Below are 20,998 nucleotides of genomic sequence, written 5' to 3'. Positions count from 1 at the left end.
GGGGGGGTATTGTTTTGGTGACACCGTTTATTAACCGCAACATGGAAGCAACTCAGTGTATAAAAATGCTAGCTATAATTTGCATGCATATAACATATATATATAACTCAAAAAGTTTGGAATATCAACTTTGCTACTAGTATATCATATTTCCGTTATTTCTACACACATTTCGATGCATTATACATCAATAGAAAGCTTGTGTGATTCTTACGTCTACGTTCATGCTGGGCAGGCTTGCTGTAAGAGTCACATTGCAGATTTAATGACATGCATTACCATGATTGGGCATGGTTGAACGCACTCCCAAGACAAGCAAGCAAAGACACTGTGATCTTGTTAGCAAGCACGCAACAGGCGAGTATTTACGTGTTAAGCCACAAGGCATGCCAAATACAATGCCACAGCAACAGTCAGTGGGAAAGCAGTTCATTATAATGGGCCCATAAGATCAAATTATTCTATAGTATGATATGAAATCACACTGCAAACACTACACATCAGGCAAGTGGGCTAACGCTAGTTGACCTTTATTCACGGGAGTAACCTATATCCGTTGTTTAAAACTGGCAGGGGATCGATTGCAGGAGTATTAATATAAGTTGCCCAACGATGGTTTCAAATTGCAATACTTTCAAGATATCGCAATTTGAAACCACCTTCCAACGACTTGATATCCCAAAGTACCACAAAGCTGTTGTGTTACGCCGAACGGCGATTATATACCGGCTATATAGATACAGGTGCAGATACGTTTTTTTAAACAACGGATATAAGTTTCCCTGCAGATAAATGTGAGCTATCGTGACATGGCGCCACAAAAAGCATTGTGTACAATTGGCTCAAGTTTTCTTTTACTAATGTGCTATGGTTTGACGCTACAGCGCTTGTGGCACCCACCCTGAAAATCCGTGGGATGGGTTTATTCCTTGACCTTTTTATCGTAGGTGCCTGCGGGAGGTGCGACGTAATCCGTGTTCTTGGTCACGTCCTTGTGCCCCTCGATCCCCCTGCCCTTGCCGGACGCGTCATCGGTGCCTGCGTCATTGTAACCAAGACCGTAACCCCCTCCGGGCTCGACGTGCTCGCGCCCCTCGATCCCCCTACCCTTGCCGGGCTCGACGCCGAAGCGGCCCTTGGCTGAGCCGGTGTACGTGGAGAGGTCCGTCAGACCCGCCTGCGACTTCTACAGAACAAAAATAAATAAATAATCACTCCATCTATCTACATACCAAAAATCATGACGATCCGTCAACCCCTCTTTCAAAGTACAAAACAAACTCTTCTCCTGCATTTCCAAAAAAAGGCCGATAGGGGGCCCACCGATTACTTTCTTCCCAAGAGCTATCAACCACTAAAATCATGACCATAGCATGTCCAAAACAAATAAGCCATTAGCCTTGGGGGAGGGGTGTGTGTGTCTTTGGCGGGGGATCAATTTTGGATGTCTCGTCATGACACACACGAAGTATCGAAACAATAAATGTAAGTCTTCTCGAGTTCTGAGAGGTATGCTGTTACCGGACAACGAAGAAGATTTTTGTGGAGTTCCTAGGATTCTTACAACTAGGCATAACACAACAATAGTTGGTTGGAACCTTAGTCGTCTCCAAAAATTGCTCACCGGGCCGTAAGCGCTGAGGTCTTCTTCACGATAACGACGTCGACTGAGAATTAGTTTCATCAGGTTCTCCGGGTCTGTCAACGGGTCCACCCGGTTGCTCTCCTCGCAATCGAAGTCCTTAGGGAATCCTTTGGTAACCAGCTCCTCCAGGGCCGTCTTGCATTTCTCCACCGTGATCGTACTGGCAGACTTGTCCCTGAAAAGAAAACATGATAGTGATAGTGAAACATTGCTTAAGGCTGTGTTTAAGGCCGTACTGATTCTATGATATGGACGACGTCCACGCACGCATCAATTTTGATCCGTTTCCAAAACAAACAAAAAACGTTTGACCGCACTGAAGATTGTACAAAACAACTGCAAACAGAGAAAATGTATCCCGTTAATTGAAAAATGAAGAAAAATATTGAAAAACGGATACTAATTTCTAGAGTTCGGCGACCTCATGCCTCCATGAAATATTTAGAGCTTTTGTAAATTTCATGCAAATGACTAACCATTTACATAATGTACGCATGGCGATGTTCATTATTGACTAACGTACATATGTCACAAGTATAAAATTCCCATCATAAGTCATTATGCGGATTCGCTATTTTTGCATATATTATGTATATGAGTTCCTCATTTGCATATTTGGTATCTGCTTATGTTTCACCTATCATAACTTACATGTGCCACATTTACTGAAGTTCAGCTATTGAAAACAATGGAATTGTACAACTTCCTCATTAATTATGCAAATAATTCCTCATTTGTATATCATTCTGAACATCTTGGCCTAAGCTACCTGCATGCCAAAAGTGGTGGCAATCCATCCTTTCTATAGTTATCCTATTTGGAGTGTCTTGACAAAAACGCCCCTGCAGTTCCAAAATCAAATGTTAGGAGGCTGAAACTTGCCCCACTTTGGCATGACGTTGAAAGCTATCTACCACCCGAATATCAAGACCATATCATGCCCGGCACAAGGGATACATTAAAAAAACTGCTTTGATAGAATAAGCTCATTGATTATGAATATGTAATCTAATTTTGCATAATTAGTATTTTATCTTGTACAACATTGTCTAAGGTACCTACATACCAAAAATCATGAAAATCCATTGTTCCTTTCTTGAGTTATACACTACAGAAGTTTTTGACAAAAATGCCCCTGCTATCCCAAAACTAAACGCTACGGATGTATGTCACTTATTCCTGAGCACAAGAGCTACCTAACACCCAAAAATTGGGACCATATCTTGTTCAGAACACGAAATAGCAAAACCGGACGTTGCGCTGCAGTAACAAGGAAAGTTGCTAGGGGGCCCAAAATCTAATCACTTCTAGCTTTCATCACACCCTACCAACACACAAGTACGAAACCAATCCTCTCAACCATTCTTGAGTTATCTTGTTGACACACACACACACACACACACACACACACACACACACACACACACACACACACACAAACGCTGGTGAAAATATAACCACCATGACATTTCATGGAGGTAATTACCTCCATGAAATGTCATGGAGGTTATATTTTACCCCGCGTTTGTCTGTCTGTGTGTCTGTCTGTCTGTCTGTCTGTGTGTAAACAAGATAACTCAAGAACGGCTGGGTGGATTGGTTTGATACTTGGTGTGTTGGTAGGGTGTGATGAAAGCTGGAAATGATTAGATTTTTGGCCCCCTAGCGGCTCCCCTTGGTACTGCGGCGCAACTTCCGGTTTTGCTATCTTGGTGTTCTGAACATGCTATGGTCACGATTTTTGAGTATTAGAAAGCTCTTGTGCTCAGGAAGAAGTGACATAAGTTTGGGCCCCCTAGCGTCTAGTTTTGGGATAGCAGGGGCATTTTTGTCAAAAACTTCTGACGAGGATAACTCAAGAAGGGAACAACGGATTTTCATGATTTTTGGTATGTAGGTACCTTGGACAATGTTGTACAAGATGAAATGCTAATTATGCAAAATAGGAGCAAATTTGCATAATTAATGACAACATTCAATCATAGCAGTTTTTTTTATGTATCTCTTGTCTTTGACGTGATATGGTCTTGACATTTGGGTGGTAGATAGCATTTAGTGTCATAACAAAGTGGAGCAAATTTCAGCCCCCTAACATTTAATTTAGGAACTGCAGGGGCGTTTTTGTCAAGACATTCCAAAGAGGATAACTGCAGAAAGGATTGACGGAGTTGCATCATATTAGGCATGCGGGTACCTTAGGCAAAGATGTTCATAATGATATACATGTTATGCAAATGAGGACTTAATTTGCATAATTAATGAGGAAATTGTATAATTCCGTTGTTTTCAATAACTGGACTTCAATAAATGTAACACATGTTAATTATGATAGGTGGAATATAAGCAGATACTAAATATGGTAATGAGGAACTTATTTGCATAATTTATGTAAAATTTGCAAAACCGCTTTATGATTAATAATGGGAATTTTATAATTGTGACATGTGTACGTTTGTCAATGATGAACAACACCATGCATAAATTATGTTAATGTCTTAGTCATTTGCATGAAATTTACAAAAGCTCTAAATTTTCATGGAGGTATGAGGTCGCCGAACTCTAGTTTAAAATTACATCTATCTTTATTGGATATTTTACTTCGGCAAAGTCCAAGGTCAAGGAATCACTTAAACACCTGGTATACGCCCACGGCTTCGTTGCGCATGCGTGGTTAACAAGATTTAACCACATCCTAGACATGACCATAGTGACATGACAGACAAACGCTTGTTATCTTCGCCAAGAAGGTTATATTTTGGGTAGCGTGTGTTTGTATGTATGTATGTGTGTAGAACACCGGCATAACTGGAGAACGCCTGGATGGATTGTATTGATATTTGGTATGTGGGTAGATCTTGATAAGACCTGAAAACGATTAGATTTTGGGCCCCCTAGGGGCTTGTTACGGTACTGCAGCGGAACTTCTGGGTTTGATATCTCAGGTTCTGGATATGCTGTGGTCATGATTTTTAAGTGGTAGATAGCTTGTGGGACCGAGAGTAAGTAGTATAGATTTGGGCACCCTAGCGGCTTGTTTTGTAACTGCAGGGCAGGTTTAGTTTCAGACTTTGAAAGGGAATAACTCAAAAAGGGATTGACGGATTGTCATGATTATTTGTATGTAGATAGCTGAAGTGATGCTTCATATAATTACATATTAAATATGCAAATTAGAACCTAATTTGCATAATTAATTAGAAAATTGTCTTAACAGGCTCAGTTCAATTATAGGACCATTGCAACATGTGGCATTTACTGAGAAAAAAAGAATATCTATGTATATTTATTATGCAAAATAAAGACCTAATTTGCATAATTAATGAGAAAATGCTATAATGTCATTGTGGTAACTGACAGGAACTTTCGTACTTGTAGCATTTGAAAGTTATGTGCAGGTAACACCGTCAAACATTAATTATGTAAATGAGGTCCTCATTTGCATAAATTATCAGAAAATGCGATTAAGCCTTGTTTCTTAACATAGATTGTGTACGCCTTTTGTTTGGTAAAGGAGATGACCAACTAATATAATTTATGCAAATGAATACCTAATTTGCATAATTAATGACAAACAGAATCAATACAGCAGTTGTAAAGGGTAGAATCATTTGGCGAAGGTATGGGGTCGTGGAACTCTAGTTATTATACGGTTACCATGGTGAATGTCATGACCTCGAGGTGTCGTGGGTTCAGTTTCATCTGTTTTTAAAATCTACATCTACTCCTGACCAAAAAAATTGCAAGGAACGACAAACAAGTACGTGACTCGATTATCAAAACGTACAGGGAAGCATTTTGGTCCATATCTGAGCATAGGGAGTGGAAACGAGTTTCGTGGTCTACAAGATAACTTGTTGATGGTTCTCCCACGGTTTGTTTGCAGGCTTGCGGTGCCTTCAACCATGACTAACAGTCGCCACCACAGCAATGTCACCACGGTGGGCGGCGGTGAACACAGAACTTCTTACGTCATACACATTCCACAGGAGTGAGTCATCACAACAAAAAGAACAGACCACCGTCAGAGGTTTTCATACGAGTAATTTCGTCAGTAAAATTAGGCTCCATGCTTTCCACTAGAGCAACAAATACGTCATACTGTAACCCAGATAGAACAGAAGATGAACAGCATTTTGTAGAAGAATGTAGTGTATGACGTTACAAAAAAGAGCTGAACTTTATAGACTCAGATAGAACCTAAAGGTATATGTTTCATTCGAATTCTCCTAGCTTCTTTGCGATGGTGAAAATGTAAGAACAAATACGTTTAACAATATCAAGATTTTATAAACTCTTAAAAACAAGACAATGTAACAAGCTTCGCCGGCTACAAGCTTCCAGGCATATATTCCTTTCCCGGCGTATTCCTGGTTAAAAATCGACCTACCCAAACACCCTCCACCCGTACCCCCACGGCCCCACCCCAAAAACTTCAAGATCCACAGAGAAGTGAAGGAGGCTACCAGGACAGCAGACTAGGTGTTACACAGACTAGGTATAGGCTAACCTGTTGATAAAGGTGAACTAGGTGTTATCTTTGTGTAACAGTGGGGGGTTTAAGTACGTTTCATTTGACATGATATATAGTCATATCTATGTTATGACTCAGCCACTCACTTGACTTTGGAGAAGACGATGTCGACGTCCGTCTCAGTGACCTTCTTGCCGTCGATGACCTTGCAGTCCTTGCACATCTTGACAAAGTTCTCCCTGGTCATCTCCTTACCCGTGCCCTCGGTGTTGTCTTGGGTGGCATACGCCCTGAAGGCGTCGGCAAAGTCGTCCGTGTCTACCGCGTCCGCCATGATGATTCGTCGATTGTCAAGTGTTTATTTATGATAAAGGGAGGGACCTTTAAATCCTGACATGCGCATGGAAAGGGATCTTTAAAGCTTTGTTTGTATCAGCAACACGCAGAAGCGCCACCTCGCAGCAGCGCCACCTATTGACACTAAGAATTATGTCACACGTTTTTTTTGGTTTTTTTTTTTACTCAATGGTCACCACGTACAAGGCCTGAAGGCCACTTAAAGGTTACGGGTTACATGATTGGAACTGTAACAGCAACTCTTCGCCCTAGGTCAGAAACATCATGATTGAGACCAGCCCAATTGCTCACTATGAGTGAGGACTAACTGACCCAATAGGCGAAGCAGGGGTTACGAGGGCTGCTCGTGAGATTCCCTACCCCTATTTTGGCCGGAATGGTTTGATCCGCTCGGGTGGATGTTCGCACATGTGGCGGGTTCTTTAACGTGCATAGGGTATGGCTCTCCCCATACACGGGACCTCCATTTAACGTCCTATCCGAGGGACGACTCATTTTTCACTTGGGTAAAGTGAGGAAAGTCATGTAAAGTGCCTTTCCCAAGGGCACAAGACCGGCAACACGGCAGGCGGATTCGAACCGGCGACCTCTCGGTCACGGGCTGAATACACTACCACTGTACTACGCGGCCCCACTAGGTTCTCGTTTAAGGTACGAGAAAAGGCTGAGGCAAATCTCGGAAATAAATCTATTCCATCAGACATAGTAGTGTTCCTTTGGGCCTATTTTGATGATCTTTAGTGGTTTTTTTTTTTACCTCGGTGACATAATTTGACCCCTAAATTGGAGGGGTTCATTGTTTCGTAAACATATCCGTTTAACTTTTACGTATTTCATAATCCACAGACAATTGGATTTGAGAGAGTATGCTCAGCTAATATGTGTTTTGCACATATCTCAGTTCATGTAAGTACGAAACCTTTATGGATCATAATTTGTATATGTGTTGCGTTCAGCGGATGTTGTCTGAAACGCTTGGCCGTTTATAAACGTATCTAGTTGTTTGTGTTACAGTAGCTTTTGTACAGTATTGTGTATTTGTGCATTTTAGACGTCCGTGAACAGTTTGAATTAGAAGCGGTTTCAACATTTAAAATCAAACAAGTATAAAAAAAAACCCAACGCTTAAGAGCGAATGTCTGTAAGGGTCAAACAATGGTGGCACCGGTCAAAAAATAGATTTGGCTCATTTTTTGCACAGTGATAATACTTGGTACACAACCCCTCAAAATAGCTTTCTTTCTTCTCAGAACCCCTTCGTTGCCATGGCAACAAGCCAAAGAAGTTTGGGGGCCATTTTGCCGGATTTGGGCATGTCAAAAACATGAAAATTGACCAACTTAAGGGCACTATCACTGAACAATGCTTTAACTAAACAACAAAGGCAGAATATGCTGATCAGAGCAATGCCTAAACTTGTATGAAATAGCAGTAAAGTTAATCTCCTGTAAATTCTAAGGCCCTGGGCAGCCTGAATACAATACACTGTTTTCAGGTTGTAAAGAATCTGAAATTTTGCCCAACTTCAAAGCACTGAAAGTCCATAAGTATAAAATATTTTCGCTTGCAATTTACTACAAATAATAACCTACTATAGGGCTATTAGATGAATGCTAGCAAAGATTGGGTTCTTGTTTTGTTGCTATGCAATCGTCCGTCGAAGGGGGGCAAATTTCATGATTTTGATAATATGTCATTTTGTGCTCTCTTTAAATAATCATAAGTCCCATACCAAAGTTGCTCTGCAATTAAAATTCACATGGATTATCAACCAATGTATTGTCTATCAAATGCATGTTTGTAAAGTTCGGGTTCTTGTTTCGTTGCTACGTAATTGTCCTTTAAAGTGGGTAATTTTTTATGATTTTGATAAAATACATTATTTTGCATCATCTTCGAACAATCATAACTCACAAGCCAAAATTGTTCTGTAACTAGAATTTACCTGAAATGTAAACCAAGATATTGTTTCTCAAGGTCATGCTTGTAAAGTTTGGGTTCTTGTTTTGTTGCTAAGCAATTGTCCGTTAAAGTGGGTCAATTTTAATGGTTTTGATGATATATCATTTTGTGCTCTCTTTGAACTGTCATAAGTTGCAAAGTAAATTTGTTCTGAAATTGAAATTAAGAAGGAATACAAACGAATATATTGTCTATCAAATGCTTGTTTGGACAGTTCGAGTTCGGGTATTCTAACAGTGAATGTACATGTCCCTGAAAGTAGGTCGTATTCCACTGACTTTTCCACAAATCACGTTCCTGACAACAGTGATACACATGTCACAGTCTTTGTTTTTATAGAACCGATGTAGCAATGTGATATCACCATAACAAAACATTTGTAGGGATTATATTCTACACAATGTCATATTTATGTTTAATGTCAGATTAATCCACTCTAAACTTTCAAACATTCTGCTAGTTTTACTGCTAAGCATGATGTATGACTACAGTCTTGAACATGTTTGCATCCCCACAATATGACTCTTGAAGACTTAGCTTATACAATGTATATACATATTTGGAACGAATATCATAAATCTCTGTACATCTTTCTTTTCATGGTAGCATTTATGTGAAAACATGCGTTTTTCAGTTTCTGCTATTCAATGGACCATACTCGTTTTAAGCAAGGGCAAGAACGAACCTAGTAGGTTGCTCTTGAAGTTTGCCTGAAATGCCAACTCCTGGCGGCGATTGATGTTTGTCTGCTAGTCTGTCTGTGTGGAAATTAGCTTGACAAGCTAACGTCAAAATACGGCAGAGGATGATGAAGGTCAGCATCTTGACCTAACTTTGTTCGAATCTATCAACAGTAAAGATCAAAATGAAGCAACGAATGACGTTTATCTACGTCTTCCTTTTTGGGAGACACATATAAGCTTGCGATTTGGCAAGGAAATTGAAATTGTTCGAACTAACATTCCTAAATCTGATTTGCGATCACCAATAATTGATTGCCTTTGGAAGTCCATATTTGTGGCAAAAATTCAAGAATACCGAAGTTCATGTCCTTGCTGAAAATGAGTGTGTTAGCAGAAGTTGAAAATGCACATGTTTTTCACATTACTGTGAAAGAAAGATGCACAGAGATTTAAGATATTTGTTCCAATGTAGAAATAAGTCGCCATATTGTGGGGATGCAAACATGTTCAAGACTGTAGTCATACGTCATGCTTAGCTTTAAAACTAGCAGAATGTTTGAAAGTTCAGAGTGGATTAATCTGACATTAAACATAAATATGACTTTGTGTAGAATATAATCCCTACAAATGTTTTTTTTTTCATGGTGATAGCACATTGCTACATCGGTTCTATAAAAACAAAGACTGTGTATCACTGTTGTCAAGAACATGATTTGTGGAAAAGTCAGTGGAATACGACCTACTTTCAGGGACATGTACATTCACTGTTAGAATACCCGAACTCGAACTGTCCAAACAAGCATTTGATAGACAATACATTCGTTTGTATTCCTTGTTAATTTCAATTTCAGAACAAATTTACTTTGCAACTTATGACAGTTCAAAGAGAGCACAAAATGATATATCATCAAAATCATGAAAATTGACCCACTTTAACGGACAATTGCTTAGCAACAAAACAAGAACCCAAACTTTACAAGCATGACCTTGAGAAACAATATCTTGGTTTACATTTCAGGTAAATTCTAGTTACAGAACAATTTTGGCTTGTGAGTTATGATTGTTCGAAGATGATGCAAAATAATGTATTTTATCAAAATCATAAAAAATGACCAACTTTAAAGGACAATTACGTAGCAACGAAACAAGAACCCGAACTTTACAAACATGCATTTGATAGACAATACATTGGTTGATAATCCATGTGAATTTTAATTGCAGAGCAACTTTGGTATGGGACTTATGATTGTTTAAAGAGAGCACAAAATGACATATTATCAAAATCATGAAATTTGCCCCCCTTCGACGGACGATTGCATAGCAACAAAACAAGAACCCAAACTTTGCTAGCATTCATCTAATAGCCCTGTAGTAGGTTATTATTTGTAGTAAATTGCAAGCGAAAATATTTTATACTTATGGACTTTCAGTGCTTTGAAGTTGGGCAAAATTTCAGATTCTTTACAACCTGAAAACAGTGTATTGTATTCAGGCTGCCCAGGGCCTTAGAATTTACAGGAGATTAACTTTACTGCTATTTCATACAAGTTTAGGCATTGCTCTGATCAGCATATTCTGCCTTTGTTGTTTAGTTAAAGCATTGTTCAGTGATAGTGCCCTTAAGTTGGCCAATTTTCATGTTTTTGAAATGCTCAAATCCGGCAAAATGGCCCCCAAACTTCTTTGGCCTGTTGCCATGGCAACGAGGGGTTCTGAGAAGAAAGAAAGCTATTTTGAGGGGTTGTGTACCAAGTACTATCACTGTGCAAAAAATGAGCCAAATCTATTTTTTGACCGGTGCCACCATTGTTTGACCCTTACAGACATTCGCTCTTAACACGGCTTTCCTCACTTTACTCAGATGAAAATGAGTACCTATCTTCGGCTAGGGCCGTCCCTCAAATAGGACGTTGAACGGAGGTCACGTGTATGGGGAGAGCCACACTACTACTACTACTACTACTACTACTAAAACACCCAAACGTAAAGCGGATTCCCTGATTGGCTGAAAGCTGGCTAGTGGCCACTCCCACCAAAGTGGAAACCTCAGCCTGGTTTAGCAGAGCTTGGCTAATCTCCGAGCAGATCCTACGGTGCCAAAAAATAGTATCAAAAGCTGGCAAAGGAGTGTAGCCAAACTAGGAGTTTCAATGACCACCGGGGGACCACCCCTTAGTCAGCTACATTCCTTTGCCAGCTTTTGGTTTATTGTTTGTTTGTTTGTTTATAACTATCATTTTGATACTACATTTTGTATCTCATGGCACCGTAGGATCTGCTTGGAGATTAGAGCCTGCCAAGGTATATGGCTTATACCCCCTTTCCACTGGGACGGCGCTCTCAACGTGATCTCTCTGCGACCTAAAACTTGACATATCCCTCAACGAATTTTCAAACTCTTTCTGTGTTTTGTTGTCTTCTATTAAGGCACACTTTTGCGTTTTGTATGCTATACCCAAGGATACACATATCCTATTTAGGTCGCAGTGAGAGCGCAGCGCGATCGCCGTCTACTTTAAAGGTGGCCTTAGGCCGTGGACGAGACTATGTATTGGATAGTGGTCTATCTTTGAGCATCTAACGTTTCGGGCCGGTAAACAGCAGCAGTTGATTTGGGGAGTGGGGGCTCCCCCTTGATGATATCAGCCGCCTTCTCCGCCACCATGATGGTGGGTGCGTTCAGGTTCCCGCTGACGATGCTGGGCATGACGGAGGCGTCCACTACCCGCAGGTTCTCCAGGCCGAACACGCGTGTCTCGGCGTCCACCACCGCCATGGCGTCCGACTCCGCGCCCATCTTGCAGGTGCAGGACGGGTGGTAGCCGCACTTGGCATGCTGGCGGACGTACGCGTCGATGTCTTTGGCCGACTGGACATCGCGTCCTGTAAGACGACAAGCGACGTCATTTACGTTGTATAGTTGTTGTTTTTACGTATAGTTTGCCCCTTGTATGAGGGAACATAAACTTCAGGCGTCAAACCTCTGCACGTAACAGAACCCAGCTCGCGATTAAGCTATACTGAAAGTCACCTTCGATTGTTTAAGACTCACTTCTTTAAGGCTGATCATTTGTGTTGTAAGTTACAATTGCGTGGTTGCAAGTGCGTGTATCTAAATATCTCTTTCTTAACTCGTAACTATGAGGGGACCTATAACGGGGGCCGCCCTAAGACGGTTCCCGTCGTAAGACGGTACGGATTTTTTTCTGATCTTATTATCCATAAGTACACCGTGTTTGTTGCCACTGACTATGCTGATTACAAAGGTAAATAAACCAAGTCCATGCACACAGCTTTAATTTGCATTGCAAGTATGCTTTAACATATTTACTTCATGTTTTTTTTTAAAACAGAATTCTAACAGTAATGTTGACAGTGCTGAATCACTGCGGTCACCGGCCTCTGCGTATTGGCGGCTCGTGTCGCTAACTATACGAACTCTTCCAAGCAGTCACACAACTGCCATGATACACATAAATAAAGCTCCATAAAACACTATGAATATGGGTCTTCAAATGTTTTTGTTGAGTAGAAAAGCAACCAAAAGGAAGCGACATAAACATTGCCACCATTGTACTCCCAAGGGAGTGCGGCCGTGGAGGTGGCAGACTAGAGAACGCTCCAAAGATTTATTTGACTGTAACAAACGATTCATGCTGTCTATGAAAGTAAGACTTGATAGAGAGATGTAGATGATATTTTCATATAATCAGACAGAGTTTTGTTGATGTTGGCGGTGTCTTTTTTTCGTAATGGTTTTTTTAGTCGGGCATTCACAATCAGTACATTCAGTCCATTGCCCGTAAAACATCAGCTGGATTGTTCTAGGTACAGCCTTCCCCATGTGAGACAAGAAGTACATACAGTCACGATTTTACTGTAAAAAGAAAGCTAAGATATCATACTATTAATTTTTTTCTGTGTACTTAAATTTACCACTTACTTCTGAAGAGAGCAAAATGTAAAAAAAGCGTACCGAGTTAGGCACACTGTCCGGCGTAGCACAAAATTGGAAGGTTACATACACGAAAAGGACTCACAGTGTTTGCTGCTTGTAACTCGCAGCGCGTGTTTGCTGCTTGTAACTCGCAGCGCGAACGGTTCATGAACCACATGAATGCATTTCTTATTCAAGTATGTTGTTCAAATCTATGTGTACAAAATTCAGTCATCAAAATTTGACCACTCTCAGGCAACTAGCGATGGGGCGCCATGACTTTGAGCGCAAGAAAAAGCGTACCGTGTTAGGGCACCTCCCGTAATGTATGAGTATCAGCGCTAGCAGTCAGAATTGTGATGTGTAGCACTAATGTGGTCCATAGCCTTGTGTATCATGTCACATTCATGCAGGCCAAGTTGCCTTAAAAACTGACGCCATAGGCTAATATTATCAGGCAAATATTGCTGAAGAAGTCTAGTAAGCCACAGAAAGTCACCTTAGATTTTGTTTTTTAAGACTTTGATTTTAGGTGTGTGTTTTACTATTTCATATTGATTTTCTTTCATTTGATTGACAACTTGAACTCCATTTCCTGTATGTCACGTTATAACATGAAGATTTTCCATCCAAAGAAATCCATGTTCAATAACAAAACAAATACTGTCATGTCACAAGCATAATATTCACATCATTAACTATACCTAGATTAATTGGTAATTGGCATCTATCAATAATTGTTATCTGCCGATGTTCCACCTGGCATCAATTGTATATGTTACATGGATTAAAGTTATATCGTGGAAAACATTGCATTCGTACAGTTTCTCATCTATTATTCTAATAAAGTCCCAATCTCAGTAATTGGAATCTAGTTATGTACATATATGTCTGTCAGAGCTATTTGCCAAAAATAATGGAAATCCAATATTCCCTCGCTAGTTATTCTCTTTGAAAGATTTCGACAAAAATTCCCTACAGTCCCGCAGCAAGCTGCTAGGGGCGCAAACCTACACCATTTCTTCTTGACATCAAAAGCTATCAGCCAACGAATAATTCTAAAATCCAACACGTCCGGTGGATTAAAGATACAGCAACCGGACGTTCTGAAGCAATACCAAGGAATGCCGCCAGGGGGGACAGAATTCACCTTGACCTTCGTTTATCTAACACCTGCCCACATACCAAGGACATTGCACATACCAAATACCATCACAATCAAATCATGAGCACTTAAGTTATACACAAATATCCAGAAACAAACACAGATACTTTGTATTCTTTCACATTTTCTGCTTTGCTTTTGGTATTGACTTTGGTATGCTATCATGTAAGTATCCGTTTCCCGATATTCTTTTTTCAATTTACGGCATTTATTTGCTCATTTTGCCGCTGCTTTGCACGATTTATGTAACGTTACAGGTTTAAAAACTAAAATGAAATGGACCCGCTTGGTATCCTTATATCTTATCTGTATCAATTATACCTTTGATCAAGGACGTGCTGTATTTTGACGTAAAGAATCGAGTTCTGCTGGCGACAACAACGGAAAGCTGCAGGAGGTATGTGTTCTCGGAACTCGAGTGGTTGTTGCAGCCCCGCTGAGCTCATCAGGTTAGAGCCCTCAATATTGGGCCGTTCCAAAAAATGTGGATGGGTGGAAGAGGTGAAAAATCAAGTTTTGTACCTACCCTAGTTCCAATGCAGAGTTTTTTCAAACCCTCCTTGTTTCCAAAATTAAATCAGCTCAAGCCCTCCCTAGTTCAAAATCCAGAAGCTTGAACCCTACCCTTCCAATCCAATCCAGCCTCTGCCACCCCCCTCTACAGTTATCTTTTGGAACAGCCCATTTCTCTCACCACGCGTCCTGCCGTGAGACAGATCCTGTACCGAGTCTCCCGCCAGTTGTTTCTTGCGAGGTTTTAATCCCAGTTTCGTGTACAGTATTTGCTTAGTTTTGACCCAACAAACCTTACAGGTACGTACACAAAACTTCCACCTATTTCCACCAGCAGCCGTTGTACAGATCTGGTTGTTGTTGTTGTTGATCTGGCTGTGAATGCTAAATGTGAATATATGTCTCGAGTTTGAAATTCTACAGCGCAGCGTGGTGGCCCGATAACTTCGTCACCTCTAAGCCGTAAACTTGATGTTTTCGTTTTTCCTGTTCACACAGTGATGTCAAGCATTACGTCTAAAGAATTGCCGTCTAAAACGTTTGCTATTCTGTACTAAAAGACATGGTTTGGCTGGTTTTATCTAACCCAGAAGATGGACTCTGGGTCCGTAAACAAAAGGAAAGGCTCTTTGAGAGGTTACCGCATCGCTAGAAATTCAGTGTTGTAAAATCAAAGATTATTTCATGAATGCTTGTAAATGTCGTGACGATCTAAAGCTGCACATGGAGTGTGAATTTGTGTGGTTAGCTAGTTAAATTTTGGTGTAACCTAAAACTTTTAGGTTAAAGGTTGGTGTGTATAAGGTATGCTCAAAACCCCTGAATCCGCCCCGGCCCCAAAAGAGGGTCTGCATGCTCTTTTCCGTAGGGCGTAGGCAGCCTATTTTATTTCCCGTAACTCGTAGGTAAAACCATCTTATCTACGTAATTCGTATTGAGGCGACCAAATTTAGCGTAATTGACTTCCTTGATTTAGCCTAATACGTAGGGGGTTCTTCTGAGAGGGTCTGCATGCTCTTTTACGTAAGGCGTAGGCAGCCTATTTTATTTCCCGTAATTCGTAGAGAAAACCATCTTATCTACGTAAATCGTAGCGACGTGACGAAATTTAGCGTAATTGCCCTCCTTGATTTAGCGTAATACGTAGGGGGTTCTCCTGAATTCAGCGTAAATCGTTGTCAGGACCCCCCATACTGACCCTCTTCTGAATTCAGCGTAAACCTGCCCGCCTTCACATCTGGATTCTATTAGTTCGGGTGTCAGGGGGCGGTTCATTAACTGTTGAAGGTCTGTTTTCCACACAGACATCTACACGTACAGCTACAAGTGTAAACTCAGTGATCTTACCAGGATTTTTTCACAACATAGGGGCATCTATAAGAGCAGTAAAAGATAACGTTAGGTGGAAAGCAATGTAGGTGGTCCGGGAGAAAAACAAAAGTTGTGACTTTTGTACGTGTCACCCTATGTTTCAGTGCTATTTCCTTGCATTCACAAAAATAAAAACAGTAGGTAGTTCTACAACTTACAACTTGTACCTTGTAACAAGGTAAAGAGACGTCTCTGATGACCCGGTGTACAACGGCTGTAGTAAGTTGTCAAATATATGCGTTATGCACTCAAGTCGTGTTGTTTGCTGATTATTCAGTCCGTCCTTCTATTCTATATAAGGCCATACCAATTTAATTTGTTGGTTCTCGGATTTTTTCAGAAAAAAGTTGGAGCGACAGGGCGAAAAAAAAAAAAAAAAAAACCTGCAACAAGTCTGGATTCAGGTCCAGAGTTTCAGGTTGGTAATTCCAGACCTGAAACCATGGTATATGTGTGGCAAAATACTTATCCAGTTACAATTACATGAAAAATTTGCATGTAAGCATACATTTTATATTAAATTTCAACAATACAAATGCAAAATAATGTGCAGTATTACAGAAGTACACACAGTAATAAAGCTTAACAGTTGTAATAAATCATCATAGTAAATCATTAACAACATTAAAAAACTTTTAAAAAGGTTGAAAAACTTTTTCAGCATAGTATAATGTCTAATGTATGTTAGCAACAACAAGAAAATGACTTCATTTCACCCAAAAAATAAGAGTGCCTGAAACATCTGATTCATTATTCGCTTTGTGAAAGCTGCAGTTTAAGCAAAAAACGCTAGAGGCGTGCTCATTTGCATGAAATTGCATCTCATTTACATACTTGTGACTGGCTACATGGCGGCCATTTTGGTTTGCCGAATCGTCATTTTTCAGCACAAATTTCACGATCTATTGGTGGTTTTCGATGATTTACAACACAAAGGAAAACATAAGCAGGTGATAGTTGTTTTTGCATGTCCAGTATTTGTTTCAGAAGTTTTGTTTAAAGTAACTGAGCCGAAGTTTGTCCAGCAACAGTAAGGGGCCATGTAACTCTCACGAACATGCAAATGAGTTCTCATGAACATGCAAATAACCTCATGGATTTTTTTTTTTTTTTTGAAATTGGGAAAAATAGAAGCGGCGATTCCGAGAACCAACAAATTAAATTGGTATGGCCTAACCAGCATTCAAAGGGACCAGCTCATAAAAATACATGCTGCAAACTAAAGGAAGGCCCACAAAGATGTCCTTTGTAATGTATTGCCGTTATCTAACAGCCAGTAATCGACGGACAATAGGTATGAAATATTCTTCCCTACCCCTCGCCTCCACTAAGTTAGTGTTAATTAGTTAATCTGCATCTGAAAGAACTGACTTCATGGGTGTTGCCCTCGCTAGAAATCTAGTTCATGGGATTTAGAGCTGCCCCCCCCCCCCTGAAAATTTCTGAATTTGTAACTCAGAAAAACAAAAAAAGTATCCTTTACTAGTTGAAGCCCAAGGGGCCCAAATCGCAGCATAGGGGATCCAAAGATAAGGAGGTAAGCTGGTCTTACAGTGGAAAACCATTAATCTCCAAATAAGCTTGCCATTACGCTGCTTTAGTACAATTATGAGGTGATTTTTCCTAAAACTACTGGGTTCAAATGTCCAACACAATATCTTCTAAGTTGTACACATGACAAGCACACATTCAGCAAGATTTCAAGCTAGAGGGGCAGAATTTACCGCTGAAGATGGCCTACCTATACTTTCAACTATCCTGTCCAGCCTCGTTTTGGTGCATGGCCCAGAATGACCCCGAAAATCCAACATGGCCATTGCATCTGTAAATAACTCCATTAGCCAGGCCTTCCTGATGCAAAGCTAAGCATTATTTGATACAGGCATTGGGAGTGGGTTTTTGATGTCATTGTTGTTGTCAGTAATAGTAGTATATACCTTCAAATTCAGCTTTCGGGCTGCTACTGTAGTGATACAGATTTCTCAATAAACCATTACTAGTACTACTACTAATCTCTAGGCAACTGTAATGGGATGTGTTGTAAGGTTTAGCTGAGCAACAAATACTTATGTATGATATGGTTTGTCTTATTGTTACAGTGATCTGGAGTACTTTTGCTAAAACCATGGCCACAAATATCAGCAGCCGTTATGACATCGCCAGTGGATCAAAAGGTGGATCTGACAGCAGACTTGCCACCACAATACCTTACAGGTGTGAGGACTGCAGCAAGCAGTTCGATCAGCTGGGTCATCTAAAAACTCACATGCGAACTCACACTGGGGAGAAACCCTACAGGTGTGAGGAGTGCAGCAAGCAGTTTAGAACATCAAGTCATCTAAAAATTCATATGCGGACCCACACAGGGGAGAAGCCCTACAAGTGTGAGGAGTGCAGCAGGCAGTTTAGTCAGCTGGGTGCTCTAACAACTCACATGCAAACTCACACAGGGGAGAAGCCCTACAGATGTGAGGAGTGCAGCAGGCAGTTCGGTCAGCTGCTTCATCTGAAGAGACAAATGCGTACTCACACAGGGGAGAAACCCTACAGGTGTGAGGAGTGCAGCAGGCAATTCAGTCTGCTTGTTGCTCTGAAGACTCACAGGAGGACTCATACAGGAGAGAAACCCTACAAGTGTAAGGAATGTAGCAGGCAGTTCAGTCAGCTGGGTGCACTGCAGAAACACATGAGGACTCATACTGGGGAGAAACCCTACAGATGTAAGGAGTGCAGCAGGCAGTTCAGTGAGCAGTGTTCTCTGACAAAACATATGCAGACTCACACAGGGGAGAAACCCTACAGGTGTGAGGAGTGCAGCAGGCAGTTCGGTAGATTTGATACTCTGAAGAGCCACATGCGCACTCACACAGGTGAAAAACCTTATAAGTGTGAGCAGTGCAGCAAGCAGTTCATTCAGCTGAGTCAACTGAAGAATCACATGCGGACTCACACAGGGGAGAAACCCTACAGATGTGAGGAGTGCAGCAGGCAGTTCAGTCGGTTGAGTCTTCTGAAGAGACACATGCGTACTCACACAGGGGAGAAACCCTACAGATGTGAGGAGTGCAGCAGGCAGTTCAGTCGGTTGAGTCTTCTGAAGAGACACATGCGTACTCACACAGGGGAGAAACCCTACAAGTGTGAGGAGTGCAACACGCAGTTCAGTCATTTGAGTTCTCTGAAGAGACACATGCAAGCTCACAAAGGGGGGAAACCCTAATTTTAAGCCACAAGAAGTATAGCAGACAGTTCTGTTGACATGGTGGGTTGAGGGTACCGATTTGGGCTAACAGAAGGAGAGATGTGTGAGGACAGCTCCAGTCAGTTGATTCAGCTTTCAGTAATTAAAAGAGACACATGCAAATACACACTGAAAAGACCTTGAAAGTTGAATTTCTATATAGTGGGGCTAACTTTTCAAGTTGACTGGTTGTTTGAGATACAAAGCAAACTCCATTTGTCAAAAGTGCTGAAACATTGAGAACTGGGGATTTTGTTAACTAGGTGCCAACTGCAGCGATCACAATATATATTAGTTTAACATCATGTGATATCTATCTTTTTTTTTAAATTCAGCATTGTGAAAAGTTAGAAACAGTTCTTGAAGATACACATGTGCCAAAAATATATTCCTGATCTGTAGTAATATCAACCTCCTTGTTTCAGACATGTATAAAAACTTAGCACATTGAAGCATCATTTACAAACAAGTGTTCTTCTATAGAAACATAGGAACTTTTTTGTGGCACTTCTTACACTAGTTATAGTTTATCTGTTTTATTTGATTAGTTTTAGCAAGGAGGTTAACCTTTTTTTTTAACCTGCTTGGTTTCAGCTTCTAGCTTATGCAAATTTGTTTATTTCGTGATAAATATTAATCTTCAACTTATAGGACACGTATTTAGTCTACTAACTCTAGTAACAGATAGCGATATGTAGCATGTTTATTTGCTACATCTATTTCCAAACTAGCTATGTTATCACGTTATTTACTTTTGCGTTTTTTAAAAGTTCAACAGGTTGAAAAATTAGAAACTGTTCTTGATGATACATATACATGTGCCATTAATGTTTTCCTGACCTAGAGTCGATTCCACATTACCAAGAGGGTCTTTCTTGCCTTTTGTTCCAACATTTTGAAAATCTTTATAACATTCTAAATGTGATAAGTAACTGTTTAGAACTATCTATAATATCTGTGTGATGTTCTAAATATTTTCTATAGTGTTCATACATGTTAGAAACATTTCTAACATCAAATCCATTATTTCTGTTAGTTTCTAAACTGTTCCAACATAGATTTATCATTTGTGATCAAATGTGATCATATGTTCGAACAGTGAAACAAAATGATGAAACTGGGTCAGTGGGCTGGGAAGAGGGCAATTCACACATCCCTGCCAAGTACAGGAAATTGTGTCTGTCTGACAGCTTTTCACAAAAGAGCCACTAGTGTCTACTAAAAATACAAGACCCAAACAAAAGGCCCATCTTAGCAGCTTTGTTTATTGGGGTAATAAAAGTTTTTATGGAGGAAAAAAATGACGCAAATTGTTGGAACATATGATCACATGTTCCAACAATAACAAAAACACATAGATGTTTCTAAATTGTTCTAAATAAAGAGATATTTGTACCATTAATTTCCCAATGTTTCCAACATATATAGATAGGTTCAAACATGTTCACACTTTCATTTTCATTTGTTTGAACAATTTAGAACTACAGTGACTGAAATATTCTTTTGCTCAGAATAGTTCAAACTTATTACAAACATTATTTCAAAACCCTCTCGGTGACTCGGAATCGACTCTACATAGGAATATCAATCTTCAGGCTTGGAGAAAAACTTTGCATATGAAGCATCATTTACAGTGTGCTTCTATAGAAACAT

General features: G+C 40.3%; 3 protein-coding genes across 3 annotated transcripts; 1 reads left to right on the top strand and 2 right to left on the bottom strand.

The window, feature by feature from the left end:
- Positions 1-709: 709 nt before the first annotated feature.
- On the bottom strand, positions 710-6,575 carry LOC118418295 (tubulin polymerization-promoting protein family member 3-like). Its single transcript, XM_035824147.1, has 3 exons — positions 6,263-6,575; positions 1,625-1,820; positions 710-1,186 (listed from the first exon to the last, which is right to left on the bottom strand). The coding sequence occupies exons 1-3, from the start codon at positions 6,448-6,450 to the stop codon at positions 923-925; spliced, it is 648 nt and encodes a 215-aa protein (XP_035680040.1). The 5' UTR covers positions 6,451-6,575; the 3' UTR covers positions 710-922.
- A 5,106-nt stretch (positions 6,576-11,681) lies between these two features.
- Positions 11,682-12,773, bottom strand: LOC118417464 (choline dehydrogenase, mitochondrial-like). Its single transcript, XM_035823030.1, has 2 exons — positions 12,767-12,773; positions 11,682-12,001 (listed from the first exon to the last, which is right to left on the bottom strand). Exons 1-2 carry the CDS (start codon positions 12,771-12,773, stop codon positions 11,682-11,684), a joined length of 327 nt encoding a protein of 108 aa, XP_035678923.1.
- Positions 12,774-14,901: 2,128 nt separating this feature from the next.
- Positions 14,902-20,182, top strand: LOC118418591 (zinc finger protein 678-like). The gene is made up of 2 exons (XM_035824585.1): positions 14,902-15,033; positions 18,204-20,182. Exon 2 carries the CDS (start codon positions 18,230-18,232, stop codon positions 19,322-19,324), a length of 1,095 nt encoding a protein of 364 aa, XP_035680478.1. The 5' UTR covers positions 14,902-15,033; positions 18,204-18,229; the 3' UTR covers positions 19,325-20,182.
- The last annotated feature ends 816 nt before the right edge of the window (positions 20,183-20,998 follow it).

This window comes from Branchiostoma floridae, chromosome 6 (genome assembly GCF_000003815.2).
Source record: "Branchiostoma floridae strain S238N-H82 chromosome 6, Bfl_VNyyK, whole genome shotgun sequence".
In the NCBI taxonomy this organism is placed as follows: domain Eukaryota; kingdom Metazoa; phylum Chordata; class Leptocardii; order Amphioxiformes; family Branchiostomatidae; genus Branchiostoma; species Branchiostoma floridae.
This window is presented reverse-complemented; position numbering and strand designations above follow the sequence as displayed.

Coding starts and splice junctions, on each gene's coding strand:
- LOC118418295 (XM_035824147.1), bottom strand. CDS start 6,450: ATGGCGGACGCGGTAGACACGGACGACTTTGCCGACGCCTTCAGGGCG. Junction 1,821..6,262: donor ATCGTCTTCTCCAAAGTCAA/GTGAGTGGCTGA, acceptor TTTTCTTTTCAG/GGACAAGTCTGCCAGTACGA. Junction 1,187..1,624: donor ACCTCAGCGCTTACGGCCCG/GTGAGCAATTTT, acceptor TTTGTTCTGTAG/AAGTCGCAGGCGGGTCTGAC.
- LOC118418591 (XM_035824585.1), top strand. CDS start 18,230: ATGGCCACAAATATCAGCAGCCGTTATGACATCGCCAGTGGATCAAAA.